Below are 16,293 nucleotides of genomic sequence, written 5' to 3' on the forward strand. Positions count from 1 at the left end.
AGCCACACAGCTGACTACATGTTTGGGAAGGGCTGAGTCCTGACTCTGTCTTGGGAAAACGGGGTGCTGTTTTTCCCTGGCTCAGTATAAAACTGCAGGTAGCTGCTAGCACAAACATGCCAAGCAAGTAGGTCTTAAGAATCTAGTCTCAAACTTTGGGGTGCATAAGAATCACTTGATGGCCTTGTGAAAAACCTTCCTGGGCCCATCCTGGACTGTGATTTAGGAGTCTGTAAAAGGCCTAGAAGTGAGCACTTTAGTAGGTCCTCCTGGGTGTGTGTGAAGCAGGACATCTGAGGATTGGGGCCTATCTGGAGATAGAGGGTGGTGGTGGGACAGGATGTGACCATCAGAGGACAGGGAAAGCAGTGGACCAGCAGCCTACAGGCCGGGGCAGGGCACAGGGCCCTGGGGATGTGGTTAGGGACAGTGTGGGGGACAAATAACTACCCCAGTCATTCTTATTTCAGTGTGTGGGGACTGCCCTGCTCCCAGGATCTATGGAAGGATTTTGGAGAAGTAGAAACAAGAGCGATGCTCACTGTGCCAGAATGGGCACTCAGATGGCCAACATCTCACTCATTCCAAGTGCTGAAGCAGATCTAGTTGCATGGCTGATTGAGTTCATGGGAGCACAATTTCTTCTCCTAGGAAGGCTACCGACTCCTGCAGGACGAGTGGTCGAAGGCATGGGAGGAGTAGCTCACACTTACATGGTGCTTCCTATGATCTGGGCACCCTTCTAGGTACCTGACACAAGCTAACCCATTTAATTCTCACAGAACCTCTAGGAGTAAGGAACTAATATTACCCCTCAAGAAACTGAGGCATGGAAAAGGAACCTCCTGAAGCTCCCACAATGCATCTGTGATAGAGACAGCTTTGTACTCAGCAGAGCTTGGGTCTCATCCATGTGTGTACTACTTCTTTAGGAGATGAATGATTTGCAAAGAGAAAAAAATTTCCTTCAATCTCTAGGGAGGTTTCCTTTGGTCTTTGTCATAGTGAAGAGGCTGTGTAAACACTGCCTTGTGCCATGATTCTCCAGTCCCTGGATATGGCTATGACTCTGGTCTGTAACAGGAGGTATCCCTTCCTGCTTAGCTTTACAAATAAACACTGCGGTACAAGTCCCGCAGCAGTGGCCTTCTGCAAGTGTCAGCCACCTGCTTGTTGATCCCTACATTCAATGTCCTCTCATGGCTCTGTCCGGGCTACAGGTGTCTATAGCCCACAGAGCTCAAGGATTCCTGGCCAGGGCCCTGGAGACAGTGAGTGTTCCTTCCCAGGAACCTAGTGTTCCTGTGGCAGCTCAAAGACCCAGCTGGGTACCATAGCATCCTGCTGCCACTGGCATGTGTTCTGTGATGGCATGCCTTGCCTGGCTGGCCCGAGAATCCTAGTCACACACACCTGTGGCAGATGCTGTTCATTGACCCAGGAGAGGGTATCAGAGTCCATCTCGATACACCATTCAGACAACTACTGTTGGTTTGGCATGGGCTTGGGAAGGAGATGATGGGGACAGAGGTTTGGGTCAGAGTCAGCTGCCTGCGCCTCTCAGAGCTTGTAACAGAATCTCTCAGGAATCTCTCCAGGAAGCTGATTAAGGTCATGTTTCCAAAACCTTTAGCAAGAGACCTTTTCTTGGAGCAGTTAGGAAAGGTTGGTTTAGGTTTCAAGGTTTTCATGAGGACCTTTCTGAGTCATTTGGTGTTTTGCTGTCTGGCTGGGACATCTTGGGTGAAGTGGTTCCCAGAATCGGGCTTCATCAGGAGAGGAATCAAAGGGCAGAGAGAAAAGTGGAAAAGGTGCTTTATTCTAAGGGTTGGGCAGTAGGACACACATGGATTTCTGGAATCGGAAGACCCGATCCCGCCTGTTCTTTCTGCTTCTCCAGCTGTCAGGCAAGGATGGTAAATGGGCTTCGTGTTACATGTCAATCCTAGTCAACAATGGCCACTTGGAGTGTTGTGTCGAGGATTCTGAGGCCAATGAAGGCACTACGAGAGACAGTGCCCTGATTGACCAGCCATGTTTGCCTTAGGCATGAGAGTAGAGGATGAGGTATGAGTGCCACACTTGCGTAGGCTCCTCAAAGACTTTCCCCTGTAAAATGGGGTTACGGGGATCCCTGGGTGGCGCAGTGGTTTAGCGCCTGCCTTTGGCCCAGGGTGCGATCCTGGAGACCCGGGATCGAATCCCACGTCGGGCTCCCGGTGCATGGAGCCTGCTTCTCCCTCTGCCTATGTCTCTGCCTCTCTCTCTCTCTGTGACTATCATAGATAAATAAAAAAAGAAAATTAAAATGGGGTTACGATGCATATAGGGAGTGGTAAGGTGTTGATGATCTATTTATCTGTCATCTACAGAATGTTCAATGGATGCTGGTTCCCTTCATCTTTTCCTCCTTGCCTCCCCCAGATCCTGGATAGCCTTCAAAGATCTGCCCAAGTTCCTCCCTATTCTTAGAAGCCTTCCTTAAAAGTGCTAATCCAAGGTACCTGCTTTTTTCCTGCCTCTCTTCCTATATGTCTGGTTCTCCTGGCCTGGCTTGGTAGCCAAGAGCCTAAGCTTTGGAGTCAGGGAGGCCTGAGTCCAAGAAATGGCTCTGCCATTTAAACCAGTGATGGGACATTTAGCTAGCTGTGTCACTTCTCTCAACCTCAGTTGCCCTCTCTGTGAATAAGTATAGTAATAGTATATATCCTTAACAGTTAGAATTTTCTAGATGAGACCATGCAAGTACAGCTCTTAGCATAGGGCCCAGTACATGTAAATGCTCAGTAAATATTAGGCATTAGGTTTATTGTTACTAGCCTTAAAGGCTTAAGAATTTCTCCGTTTTTCATTCTGGTTGGGAAGGATGACAGGAAGATTCAGTCCCATTTCCAAAATATAATAGTCCTGATCACTTGGTAATTAAACAAACATCAGGAGGGTGAATGGGAAGGGACAACTGTCCAATCTCAGAAAGGCAACTTGCTCAGGCAGGCCAGATGCAGGGCAGACAGAGGGGCCTTTATACCATGTGGTTTTACAAGCCAGCATTAATCATAGCCTGACGATGCCTTCCTCTGATTAGTCTGGGGCCAAAGCATTTGGGGTTTTCACCAGCCAGTTCCTGACGTCTACAGCCAGCTCTTTAACAAGCCGCCTGCTTTACTTTCCACTGACATGTTGTAGACCTGGGTGATGGCTTACCCAGACCTGGGCGCTGGAGGCAGACCTGCGTTTGGAGCCACCCACCATGTCCTGGTACTGCTGTTGTTGGATGCCACCCTCTGGCCCGGATCTGCCCCTGTCTAGCCCCTGCAACTGGTAAAGGCCAACTGACCACGCTGTGTTTCCCTACACGTAAAATAATTCCTACTTCACATGGTGGCTGAGCTCACAAATGCTGACCTATTCTTTTAAAATGTTTTTTTAAAAAGTACAGCTTTTAAAAAAGTAACTTTGCCAGTCTCCACTTGATCTAGAAGGGATTTCCCCATCTTTCCCTCACTTAAGCTATAGCTTAGAGCTGTGCTGCTCAGACTCTCTATGGTGAAGGATCAGGGTTTTTTTGTTTGATTTTTCCATCTATTGCAGAATGATTTGTGGGCTCGCTGCATGAGATGAGAATGTAGCTCATGCCACATGAGATTCCCACATGAGTCTGAGCATAGTGGAATTCTGTTCAGTGAGAGGAGTTCTCTGATCACAGGCATGGATGTCAATTGCTACTAAATCTCCCCAACATTTATGCTCAATTTCTGTACCTCTCGTTGTGGGCCAGTCACAGGATTTTTATGGCACAGTGTTGGTCCATAGACCACATGTGGAATGTCACTGGCCAGGAGGATGACGTAGCACAAATACTCATCAAGCCTACTATGTGCCCTGCGTGGTGCAAGTTGTTGGATAGGATGGGGCACAGGATAGGCATGGCATCTGCCCTTTTGGGGCCTTGCTTCACTCCAGTGAGAGAGATGATAACTAAGCAAAGACATACATAAGACAACCATAGCTTGCAATCAAAGCTTCTAAAGAAACACTAGAGAACTGAGAGAAAAAAAAAATGAGGGCAGCCTGGGTGGCTCAGCGATTTAGCACTGCCTTCAGTCCAGGGCATGATCCTGGAGACTCGGGATCGAGTCCCATGTCGGGCTTCCTGCGTGGAGTCTGCTTCTCTCTCTGCCTGTGTCTCTGCCTCTCTCTCTCTGTGTCTCTGAGTAAATAAATAAAATCTTAAAAAAAAATGTAGCTAGAGGATAGGTGGCATCTGCTGTAGACTGGGTGGTTAGGGAAGGCCTGCCTTGGACCTGTCAGAAAGACCTAGCCATGCAAAGAGCAGGAAAAGGACATTTCAAGGGGAGGGAACAGCAAGTGCAAAGTCCCTGAGGAGGGCAAAAGCCTAGAGCATTCAAGAGCAGGGAAGAGGAAGGTCAGGGCACCGTAAGGTCATGAGTAAGGGGTCACAGCTGTTGGGGAGCCTGTGGTGGGGATATGACCATGCAGGACTCTGAAGCCTCTCCTTTTTTTCCCAGAAGACATTTAATTAAATGCCAGGCTTGCATCCTGGCATTTTTTACTCTCATTAACTTGTGGAAATCACCTTGGCCTTTGCTATTGCAGGTATGGTCTGGGAGCCAGCAGAATCAGCATCACCTGGGAGCATGTTGGGAGTGTGGAGTCTCAGACCAGCCCCAAGCTCACTAGATGTATTTCTGCAAGCTGTCCAGATAATGTATAAGGCTGTTGAAATTTGAGGGGCACTGGTCTGGTCCCCTGGGTCTTGAAGGTGGCTGCGTTCGGCATTACCTGAGGAGTCAAATACCCATATCTGTTGATTCTGATCCTGTAATCTAGAGCTTCTGATTTAATGGTCTGGGGTGAGGCCTGTGCATGGGGACTTGTTATGGGTTTTTGTAGTGGGCAGCCAGGATGTGACTTTATGCAAGTCATTTCTCTTTCTGGACCTTGTCCTTCTCTGGGTGCTTCTTCCCCAGGGTTGTGTAAAGCTAGTTCAGTTCTCCCTTCAAGCCCAAGAAGTCTCAGTGGTTAGAGAAAAGAGGGGACTGTTTCTGTGCTCCACGGCAGGCCTGCAATGGGCATATCCCAGGCCACTCTGAGGAAAAATGAACATCTCACACATGAAGACAAGCACTCTGAGAGTCTAGAATCACAAACCATCCTTTGTTCAGAAATGGGGAGCCCAAAGGGAACCATGAATGACCCTGTACCAGAGCTGGAAGGGCCCTTTATAATTCTCAGAAACACTTCTATCCATTTCCTGGATGAGGAAAACCAAGGGCCAGACAGTTTTCACTTCAAGATCACATAGTGAGGCAGGAATGAGCTTAGAATCATATCTATTCCTATCATTTCTATCATCTCGCCCTCTTCCTACCTTGTCTTTGAAATTCAGGCATAGCTAACATTTACATGGATAGGAGAACAACCCCTTGGTTGGAGGATGCTGTCTTACCAGTTTCTGGGTGACTCCAGGGGGGGCCCACTCATAGGTGATGGTGTCAAAGGTGGGATCTTTCCCAGTGGCAATGGGATTGGTCATGATCATCCGATTCCTCTTGTAAATCCGGATGCCGTCCCCACCTTTCACCCGGGCTGTGAGGGTGGAATACTTGGAGTCCATCAGCAAGCGGCCAATTTTCCGATCATCTTCCAGCTCAGAGCTCAAGCAGTGATCCTCATGGCTGCATTTGCATGACTTGCATATTTTCCTGGGGTGGGAGGTTAATTGGGACAAATGAGATCAACCTCCAGAGAAGAGGAGCAGAGTCTCCTGCTGGTAGCATCTGCCTTTTTGAAAGCAAGTTCAAGGTTTAACTTTAGTAACTTGGAAAGGTTTGCAGCAGATGAATGGTAACATGAGACCAAAAGGCCTTGGGATTGGGAACTGAGTTTAGGAGTTGGGAACTGAGTTTAGGAGACTGTCCATCAGTCGGTCTATGGGGAATGAGGGATATGACTTTTGCTGGTAAAAAGAACAACACATTTTTACTCACAGTGATTATGACAGCAAAGTTTGGTTCATTCATTAGAGATGCTTGAAAGCAGGAGTCTATATGATCTGTGGGCTGAACCTGGCCCACAACCTGGTTTTGTAAATAAAGTTTTATTGGAACATAGCCATGTTCAATTCATTTACATATTGTCTGTGGATGCATTTGGGCTAAACAGGCAGACTCGAATAATTGCAACAGAGACCATGTAGCCCACAGAGCCTAAAGTATCCATGATCTGGTCCTTTGTAAAAAAAAAAAGTTTGCTGACCCCCGCTTTAAGGAAATCTTGAAATGGTCTCCCAAGATTCATGAGCCTTGGAGCTTCAACAACTTTCACTCTTTAGCACTCAAACTGAAGTTAGAACACAGCTGGAAATTTTCTTCGGAAAATGGGTGGATAGGACCCAGGGGGAAGGGAATGAGCTCAGGAAACCCCTTAGGCTGGAGAGATTGATGTTTGCTGGCAAGGCTCTGCTGCGAGGCTGAGAGAAGGAAAAGCATCCTGGGGGAAGCGTCAAATTCACTCGAAAGCCTGATGCTTCTCTCTGACAATTACAGACTACAGCATCTGGCTGCTTCGTGCCCATGCTGTTGAGGTTTTGAAATCCAGAGGGTTCAAGGTATAGAGGAAAACCACTTCCCTCCCTTTCTGGCCTGACACCTGAGGCGTGCTGTATCGTGGCTGCTCTCACGCATGAGATTTAAGAACTTGTTAATAAGTGAAGTGAGCAACGTCAAGCCCTGCGACACGGATGAGGCAGGCCCGAGCAAGAGAGAGGTCAGGGCAGTAGCACGAGTGCTTCACAGCCAGGGATGCCTGAAGGAATCCTCCTTTTCTTCACCAGTAGTTCTAAACGCAGGTCAGTTCTGACCCCGAGGAGGCATGTGGCAATGTCTGAAGACATTTTTGGTTGTCACAATGGGGTAGCTACTGGCTTCTGTGGGGTAGAGGCCAGGGGTGCTGCTAAACATCCCATAATATATAGGATAGCCCCCCCTCCACACCAAAGAATTAGCCTGTCCAAAATGTCAACAGTGCTGAGCCCCCTGTCTAATATAAAGGGAGGGAGGCCCCACTGCAACCTTCCAGGAGTGCACAGTTGGGATCGGGGAGGGAGAGAAAATCAGACAGAACTGTAACTGTAAGGCTGGGCCATAGGAGGGTTTCATATGCTCTGGGGTGGCTCTGTTGATGTGGACCAGTTCCCCCAGCATGTATGTATGTGGCACATGGAAAGAGGCTCAGTGTGGTAAGTGTGGGACACAGCAGGTTACATTTCTGCAGTGCAAGGCTGATTCTTGTTTTTAATGCAAGAAGCTTGTAGTCCAGTTTCACATTCAGCGGGTTACAATTTGAGAAATGGTAAAATCGATGATCTCAAGGATAATGCCGGTACTCCAAAACAATATGACCCTAAAGATGATGTGGGGCAAAAATAAGCAGTCTTTTCTTCTGGTCCTCATAAGAAGGGGTTGCTCATTTTATAGAATTGGGGCATTTTATTAATAATAAACATTCCCTTTCCTCTCCTTTTTATGAGCCAGGCATGAAGGAGACGGTTTCTCCAACATAGGGGAGACACCACTGGTTTACATGTGGGGAGTGACAACAGTAGAGGAGTAGACAGTAGACAAGTGGTAGGAGGAAGAGGAAGGAAGTGAGGGAAAGCCTGGTGTCCCATCAGATCCTCTGAGCCCCATTGCCTACCATGCATGGAGCTGGGTGGAGGAGCTGCCATTTGCTTTTTTTTATTAAATAAGACTCTCAGGATGCTATTAGAGATGTGGCAAATGCAAAACACTTCAAAATGGAAAATGTTAACGGATACGAGATATTCTTTGAAATTGTGTCAGTGTTATTTCTCCTTTTATTCATAGTGTCATGTTGCAAGGCACTGTTGCTGGGATTCCATGGATGAGGAAGACACCTCCCTAGCCCTACTCTACTCTTTCCGGGCACTCAGACTGAAGGGGACACAGACACAACCCTGAAAGATCCTCAATAGTATTAAAACAGCTATTTATTCTTCCTAGGCTACCAGCAATGGAGGAAAAGGCAAAGCCTTGGACTCTTATCCCATCCTGAACACTAGCCCAACACAGGCCCATGGTCAAGTTTGTCATCTGACAGCGAGAGGGCTGGTGGGTATCAGGAGTTGGCAAACTACATTCCATTAGCAGAATGTGGCCCATCACCTATTTCTGCACAACCTGTGAAGCAAGAATAGTTTCTATATTATAGGGTTGAAAAAAATTCAAAAGGTTATTACTATCTTATGACACAAGAAAATGATATGAAATTTGAATTTCACTCCTGAAATAGAGATTTATGGGAACATACACACATTAATTCATTTACATATTGCCTATGGATGCTTTCATGCTACAAGGGCCACCATGTTAACTAGTTGTGTTAAGGACCAAATGGCCTGTGAAACCTAAAATGTTTATGAAGAGACTGTTTACAGGACGTTAGCTGACCCTTGGTCTATTTGACGAGTTTCAAACTTTGCTGCACACCTAAATCACCTGGGGAGCTTGGTAAACTTGGAGATGCCCTACCTTGGCCCCAGCAAGTCAGATTCCATGGGTCTGGAGTGGGATCTGGACAGGGATACTTGCAATCCTGTTCAGAGGTGATTTGGATGCGCATCAAAGTGCCAGAGTCCCTAGTTGGTTCCTTTCAGAAATTTAAGCAGCTCTGGTTGACTTTCTCTAGATCGTCTCTCAGAAAGCAGAGGAAGCCTAGCTCTGAGGGCAGAGTTATCAGTGAAGATCCACTGCCCCTGGGAGAAGATGCAGAGTTAACATGTAATTCCTGGGGCAGCAGCCTAAGCTGGCATGGAGACAGGACCTCATCAGAAGGGGTGCCATAATGAGGACACTGGGGTAATCCAAAGAATGACCCCTGAAGAATGTAAAATTTTGTAATCTCAAGAGCCATTTTTCATACTATCATCTCAGTTTTTTCATACTATGTCCCCTCCTTCCCTCAAAGCAGGGTTTTTCTCTATTTACTGAAGCCAGTGAGCATTTAAAAAAAAAATAAAGCTATTAGGATTATGATAATATATATATATATATATATATATATATATATAAAGAATCTCTGCATGCAAGGAAGAGACTTTCTTTTGGGCTCTCTCTGAAAAGCCTGGAGTCCTGGACATGTGTTTCCCTCTGCCCTGAGGAGCAGTTCAGCACCTTGAGGTTGGCTCAGAAGGCCAGGGAACCTGGCATGTCCATCTGGGAAGCAGGAGGCTGCAGGCTGCTAGGGGAGCCTCCCCTTCTGTTTTCATGATTTGCTGTTTCATGAACGTCTGCTCTTGCCTTCACTCTGTACACTTCGAAGTAATTCTACCATCTGTGCCACTAATACTAATATCATTCTAATTCTGCTGTGTCAATCACTAATTTGATGACAGACAGCTTGCCTCAAAGTATGGATTGCGAAGCCAGAGTGGAGCCTAGAGCATATTGGCTCCAGCATCCCCATTTTTCAGAAGGGAAAGGCGAGGCTTATAGAAGGGAAGTGTTTGTTTCAAGCAGAGTCAGGAGGTTAACTTGTCCTGTGATTATCAGTCGAGGGACTTGCTCATTAAACCAGGCTGGCTGTCACTTTGGTTATTCAAATATCTTTCAGACTACTAAAAGTATGAGAACTGGAGCATAAAAATGGTTTCACGTGGTTTCCCATTCTGGGACCTCACTGTTCCAATGTGGCTTGAATTCAGGTCTCCATTAAAGTTATTCAAACTAAGACAACACTTGGTATGTGGGACCCGAGGCTACAATCTGCACTTCTCAAGGATCAATTCACTTGATGTTCAAGTCCTTTGCAGAATGGTAGGGGAATGTAGAGATTAAAACAATGCTGAGACTCCTGGTTACAGCCCCAATTGGTAACCAACTCCTGGTTACAGGCTCAGAATTGCCCTCCTGCCATAAACAGCTAGAAAACCAGACAAAATATGTTAAATGACCCTTTTCAGATGTCAGACAACAGGCAGCAAAGGACTGATCCTTTAGAGGGGGAAACATTGAACTGAGTCAGTGGGTGTATTTGGGGAACATTATCCCCTGCCTTAAAGAGTCTAAAAGGAGGTATCCCAGCTGTCTTTGGAGAGCTGATGAGGAGTCAGCATTGTTCTGTGACACCCTGATGGCAGATTCAGGACCAGGGGGTGAAATGATAGGGAAGCTGTCTCTCCTCAAGACCAGAAAGGGCTCCAGTGGCCAGAATAGATGTGTGGGGCATTCCCCCAAAGGGGAGTGTGTTCGCTGTGGGAGGAATTTGTGCGGGGGATGGAGTGGGGTTTGGATGACCTTGAAGGTCCCTTGCATCCAGAAGACCACATGAGCTCCTGTGAGGTTGAGGACTGTCAGGGAACGGAGTCAAGGAATAATCTCGTGCTTTGAACAAACATAGGACTGGTGAGTGTTTGAGAACATGGTGTGGGGTTCAAGAAGACCCAAGTTTGAATCCTGCCATGTATTGGATGTTTCCCTGCTACCCACTCTTGGTTTCCTGACTTGAAAAATGGAGAAACTTTTCCCTACTGCTCAAGGTTACTTCAACGTTTAAATGTAAAAGACTTGGTTCAGCTCAACAAATGTTTTTGCAATTGCCATCTCACTATGGAAGTCAACAACTCTGAGACAATTACCTCCCAAATTGTGCTCCCCCACTGAATGTCCAAGGAAACCCTCTGGCAGGGGAGATAAAACTCCCTCTTTGCTCTCTTGCCCTACAGAGGTTAGGCTTGTCTCTCCCAGGGCTGCTGGGATAGTCACACAGGCTGTGCCCTGCACAAATCCAGCGGGCGATACCCACACAGATGCTGATGGGAACAGTGCCTGGGAGCTGTGCAGTATGGCAACCCTACTTCTGGCTTTCAGAGTCCTCAATGAAGAACAAGAAAAAAACTGCAGATCCAAGTCTAGCTGTATCTTATGGCCCTCCTTTGTGGGTATGAGTATACTGCAGCCTGGTTTTAAAGTACTAGGGACACAGTGACTTTTATTTCTGGCCCTGGGGCCCTCTGAGGTCACAACAGGGGCAACAACATAGTACAGGGGGATCAAGCACATGCACCAAACCCCAGGATAGAGCAATCTGGAGAGGACCAGGCACCAATTAAGAGGTACCCACATCTTCCCAGTGTGGTCCTTGGTGGGCTGAGCTTGGAGGCCTCCACTTTGAAATGGTGAGTGAAGCACTACACTCCTTTCTCATCTTGGCTCCCAAGGACTTCTCAGTCATTTCTGAATTGGGCCATGCAGGAGTACATTCCCTCTGGAGCCAGTCCTCCCTGAAACGCATGCATTGTAAGCAGTCGCAGCAGAGAAGAATGACTAGGGGTTCCCAGAAAGGACAGCCAAGAAATGAAGGCAGGCATAGCCTCTCCTGACAAACTCTGTTACCTCCATGGATGTGGCTCGAAGCCTGAACACGTCCCCTTGCATTTCAAACAAGGCACACCTCTTGCTGACTGCTGCTGGCCCAGGGACATCTGGAAAAGAAGACAGAAAAGAGGGTGTTTTCCTTCCAAATGTCTTGGACCGGGGATGCTTGACCTCTAAAAGACTTGGCATGCCAGCAAAGGGATTGTGTGGGGTTCAAAGGGCTCAAGATGAATAAGCCATCAGTTACTGTTTACCAAGAATGGAGAAGACCAGCTGGGAAAGTAGCCATAGAGCAGGCAAATGTGGAAGGGTGGGGCCCTTCCCAATAAAAATGGACCGAGGCGGGGTCTTTCAGAGCTGTTGCCAGCCGGCCCATAGGGTTCCCTTGGAAACCCCCTGCTGCGAGGGATCATCTGCTCCTTCCTCCAATTCACCAGCTCCCCTGATCCACTTGTCACTGGAATGGAATCTTCCAGTGAGTGACTCCTCTCCCTCATTTATTTGTGATTTATTGATAGGGTGGGATTAAACCAAAGCTATAGGCAGACACAAATGTTCATGCTGCCAAATGTTTATAGCTCAAAGCATAACAAATATTTTGCTAAAACATGGAAAATCAGGAGCATTTCAAGACTGGTTGTCCTCTGAAAGGAGAACAACACATGGGACAGGTTTTACTCTTTGTCACCAGCTGCTGCCGCTGCTGTGTTGAGACCCAAATGCCCGAATGGCTCTCAAATCAGCAGCATCACAGGAAGCTTGCCAGAAACACAGCCCCTCAGGTCCCACCCCAGCCCTTCTGATTCAGAATCTGCAGTTCAACAAAATTCCAGGAGATTCGTATTACATTAAAATTGGAGAGCCAGTGGATCTGCTGGCTAAGAAACTTACCTATCTCTCCACTGGGGGTGGGGATGACTTGCTCCAGTTACGTACATGTATTATGGTTTTATCAAGAACAAGGCATAAGCTCCTCACTGAACAGACTATTGATTCATTTAACTATTTATTTAGCATGTGTCAGGCATAGGGATACATCATAGGACTTGGGTGTACCCTAGATGTACTCACAGACAAGGGGGAGACCGAGCGAGAAACACGTACTTATCACTTGCTCCTGAAAGGGTAAGTTTGAGGCAAAGGAAACTGCCCGTTGTAGCAGAAAGGCATGGACTTTGGAGCCTGGGAGACCAGGATTCCAAGCCCAGCTTCATGACTTAATAGCCATACTGGCCTTGGACTAACCGGGCTTCAGTCTCCTTGTCAAATGGGTATGAAGATGATATATGTAAAGTGCTTATTCACACTGGGTACTGAAAAAATGGGAGCTGGTGTAATTTTGCACAAAGACTGTAGGTGCACAGAGGAAGGGGTGAAGAAACCCGTATGGGAAGTCCAGGGAGGCTTCCTAGAGGAGGTGACTCTGGATGGGGGTTATACAAAAAGAGCAGACAGAAACAGAGAAGGGATTTCTAGAAGGGAGAAAATGTGCACAGGAAAAAGATGCAGAAGGGCATGATGGGTGGGATGTTGCAATCTGAGCATTACTCCTTTACTCCCTTTGCTTTTAAATGGGGAAAAAGCCAGCAGTGGAACTTGTGAGACCATCCTCATCGCTACTGTTAGAATCCAAAGAAGTACATGAAAAGACACACTTATTCCTCACAATGTTTCTCTTCTGTACCTCAGATCTTCCCACAATGACTCTAGCTCCCATCTCCCACTCGACAGCTGCTGTCTATGCCATGTCCTCCCGGGCTTCACTGTTCAAACACACATTCGCAACTCTGGAGAGTAAGCACCATGCTGCACATATTTGAAAGAGAGCATGTTCACATTTGTGCCTGGTCAGTGCTAGGTTCTTGTTAAAAATGAAAAACGAGAGGATGCTCCCCGTCAAAACTCATCACCCTAAGCTGGGGAGCTTTCATTCACAGGTAGAACTCTGTTCTCTAGAACCCTGGCATATGAAACCTCGCAAGCTTCCACCTCTTGTTCTGCTTCTGCCTCTTGTCACCTTGGATTCTACTAGTTGAAACACAGTGATCCTTTCACACTTAATGTTTGAGCGATTCAACAGTTATTTGGGAAGGTATACAACTTATGAATAAGGCTTCATTGTTGGATCATTTCAGAAGGACCTAGAGGGAGCAAAGCCTGGAAACAGAAAAGCTGTGTGGAAGCGTTTCATAAAGGCCAAAGCACCCTGCATGCGAGCATCGCTGTTCTTCTAACGAGTGGCTGATTTAACAGTCATCCTATAAGGGGATTAGTCCTGATGCTTGGCCGGAGAGCTGAACTGCTGGCTCAGGGTCTGGCTAGAAATAGTGATGTAAGGCGGCACAGCACAGCAGAGCACAGGCCTGTGGGGCAGGGGGCTGGCTCCATGGTGCCAGCTCTGACATTTATTAGCTGTGCAGCTAGAGGCAACTCATTTCCTCCCCCGGCCTAAGTTGCTCCTCTGTAAGATGAGAAAACTGGCCTGGACTGAGGTTGCTGGAATCCTGTTCCACAGAATCCTTGTTCTGTGAGATGTCGCAAAGTGGTTGTTGATGGCTGGGAGTGGGAAGGATTACATGATCAAATAAAAATGGTGGACACGGGATGTGAAGTGGCTTTCAGAGCCTCTCAGGGGCCAGCCTATGTGAAGAGCAAGAAGAGAGGTGGAGGGACGCCGGGGTGGCTCAATGGTTGAGCATCTGCCTTTGGCTCAGGGCACGATCCTGGCCCAGGGATCAAGTTCCGTATCAGGCCCCTGAGGGGAGCCTGCTTCTCTCTCTGTATCTCTCGTGAATAAATAAATAAACTCTTAAAAAAAAAAAAAAGAAGAAGAAAAGAGGTAGAGAACAGGCAGCTATTTCAAGTGAGGAGGTCCAGGCTTTGGGGTCAGAAGGCCTGGATATTAGTCCTAAATTTGTTCCTTTCTTCTGCTGGACTTGGGCAAGTGACAGACTTGCAGAGTCTCCGTTTCTCCCTCTGGGTTGTGGGGATAATAAGAACCAACCTGTCTCGTGGAGCTACCGTGAGGCTTAAATGGGTTGCCGCAGTGATAGGGCTTAGCATGCATGTATTATGCACTGAGTGTCTACTCTTCTTGTCAGCACACCTTGTGTAAGTGGTCTGGGAGGCCCTGACTCAGACATTCAAAAAAAAAAAAAAAAATTCATTCTCCAGCTTGAGAATTCTGGGGAATTTTAGAGGAACTACTTTCTAACTCCACACCTCATATACTTTCTTACTGTCTCCTTTGCTTCATGTGTTTACGTGTTGCCTCTCTGACTAAGTGCAGGAAGCAGAGAGTTGGCCTTAGTCTCCATCCTGCTAGTGGGACAGTTTCCATGGCGATAGAAGTCCGTGGGAGAGAAAAATAAATGGCCTTGCAAGGAAGAAGCAGATTTGGGCCATCAGGCCACACTTGCAGCCAGTTTCCTGGCTGACTGCTTAACACAATAAATAGCCATTTGTCCCCTGCATGTCATTCATCCAGGAGCCAGACAGACCCAGCTATGTTGGACACAGAAAATGATGATCCTGTTTATTAAGGAGAGGAAAACATCAACCAGAAACAGTGCTTCAAACAAGATATTCTGGTTTGTAAACAGTAGGTTTCTCTGATGTTGACACCGTCTCAAAAGAAAGATGGTGCAGTGGCTGCTCACAGTGGCTCACAGTAGCTGAAAACAGAAGAACTTAAAAGGAGTCATCACTTTAAAAAATGGGTTCCTGGAATGTAACATCTATTCTATCATTTTTCCTGAGGGGAGATAACATGTTTTGACAATTTTCTTTGGCTCGGGAGAGTGGGATATTGTGGAACTGAATTGTGTCAGGGACTTAAAAGGACTCAGCTCAGGCCAGGAACCCTGGGGACACATGGGCCAGGGGCAACAGGCCTCCTTCCCACTTTGAGCATTTCTTCTAGGTGAACCCCCAGGGGAAGTCTAATGGGGGGAAATGTCACCAAGAACAAGGTAGGACAGAGATGAAGGGAAAAGACAGATGCAATACGGAGTTTAGGAATGAATGTGAGACTTGGGATTAGACCGTGAGAGTTCTCCCATATGTAACTTGGTTTCCTCTTCTGCAAAATGGGTTTTCCCTGCCCCTTTTTTGCCTCCACAGGCTGTTGTAAGCAGCAAGTCAGATTAAAAGGTTGTTCTTAGTGTAAAATATTTACCATTGTTAAAAAAATTATCCAAAACTCGAGTGTAAGGCAGAAAAGTGGGTGGCATGTCCTCTCAGTATCATATGGTGGCAATGACATTGGCCCCTGCTCTGCACCCCCTGCAAGGATTATCTAGGCAAATTTACTTTGCTTTACTCCAAGACTTGGTGAGGCTACATGTTACCAGATTTTTGTCTGGTAAACATACAAATATAAGGAGTTTTTGTCTTTTTGAAACAGATAAAGGTTATGGTTTCTTGTCCTGTTGGACATTAGCTAGTTATGTACCTAGCCCATAAATCTCGTCCTAACATTAAATTGCCTATAAATACCCAGCCCCTAAAATAATTTTTGAACTGGTCTAAGTATCTTACTTCATTAACTAATGAATTAGATAAACCTTTTGCTAAGTTTTATTTTATATTTGCATAAGAGTCATGATCTTACATTTTTGAAAATTATATCTTCACGCCATCACATGCCCTCCTGATCATCCATGGGTTTGCTTTCTGAGCTAGGGTGTTCTGAATATTGCCACTAAATTCTATTCCAAGCCAATCACTCTGTCTTGTCCTCTACAGGTAAGCTCTATAAGCATATGTGTTATTAAAGGTTATTAGCCAACATGCTTTATTACTTGAAAACAAACCCTTTCCTCCTCACCAAGGAGAGAAGGTGGAGTGGAAGTAGTTAAGGGTGGAATGAAGTGAA

General features: G+C 46.6%; 1 protein-coding gene across 1 annotated transcript in view; it reads right to left on the reverse strand.

Moving 5' to 3' along the window:
* LMCD1 (LIM and cysteine rich domains 1) overlaps window positions 1–16,293 on the reverse strand; it is a 58,724-nt gene that overhangs the window by 17,908 nt on the left and 24,523 nt on the right. The window contains exons 2-3 of the mRNA XM_025450994.3: window positions 11,436–11,524; window positions 5,471–5,726 (exon numbers count right to left, since the gene is read on the reverse strand). Coding sequence (XP_025306779.1) covers window positions 5,471–5,726; window positions 11,436–11,524 — 345 coding nt within the window. The remainder of the gene's footprint in view (window positions 1–5,470; window positions 5,727–11,435; window positions 11,525–16,293) is intronic.

The sequence above is a fragment of the Canis lupus genome, chromosome 20 (assembly GCF_003254725.2).
Source record: "Canis lupus dingo isolate Sandy chromosome 20, ASM325472v2, whole genome shotgun sequence".
In the NCBI taxonomy this organism is placed as follows: Eukaryota; Metazoa; Chordata; class Mammalia; order Carnivora; family Canidae; genus Canis; species Canis lupus.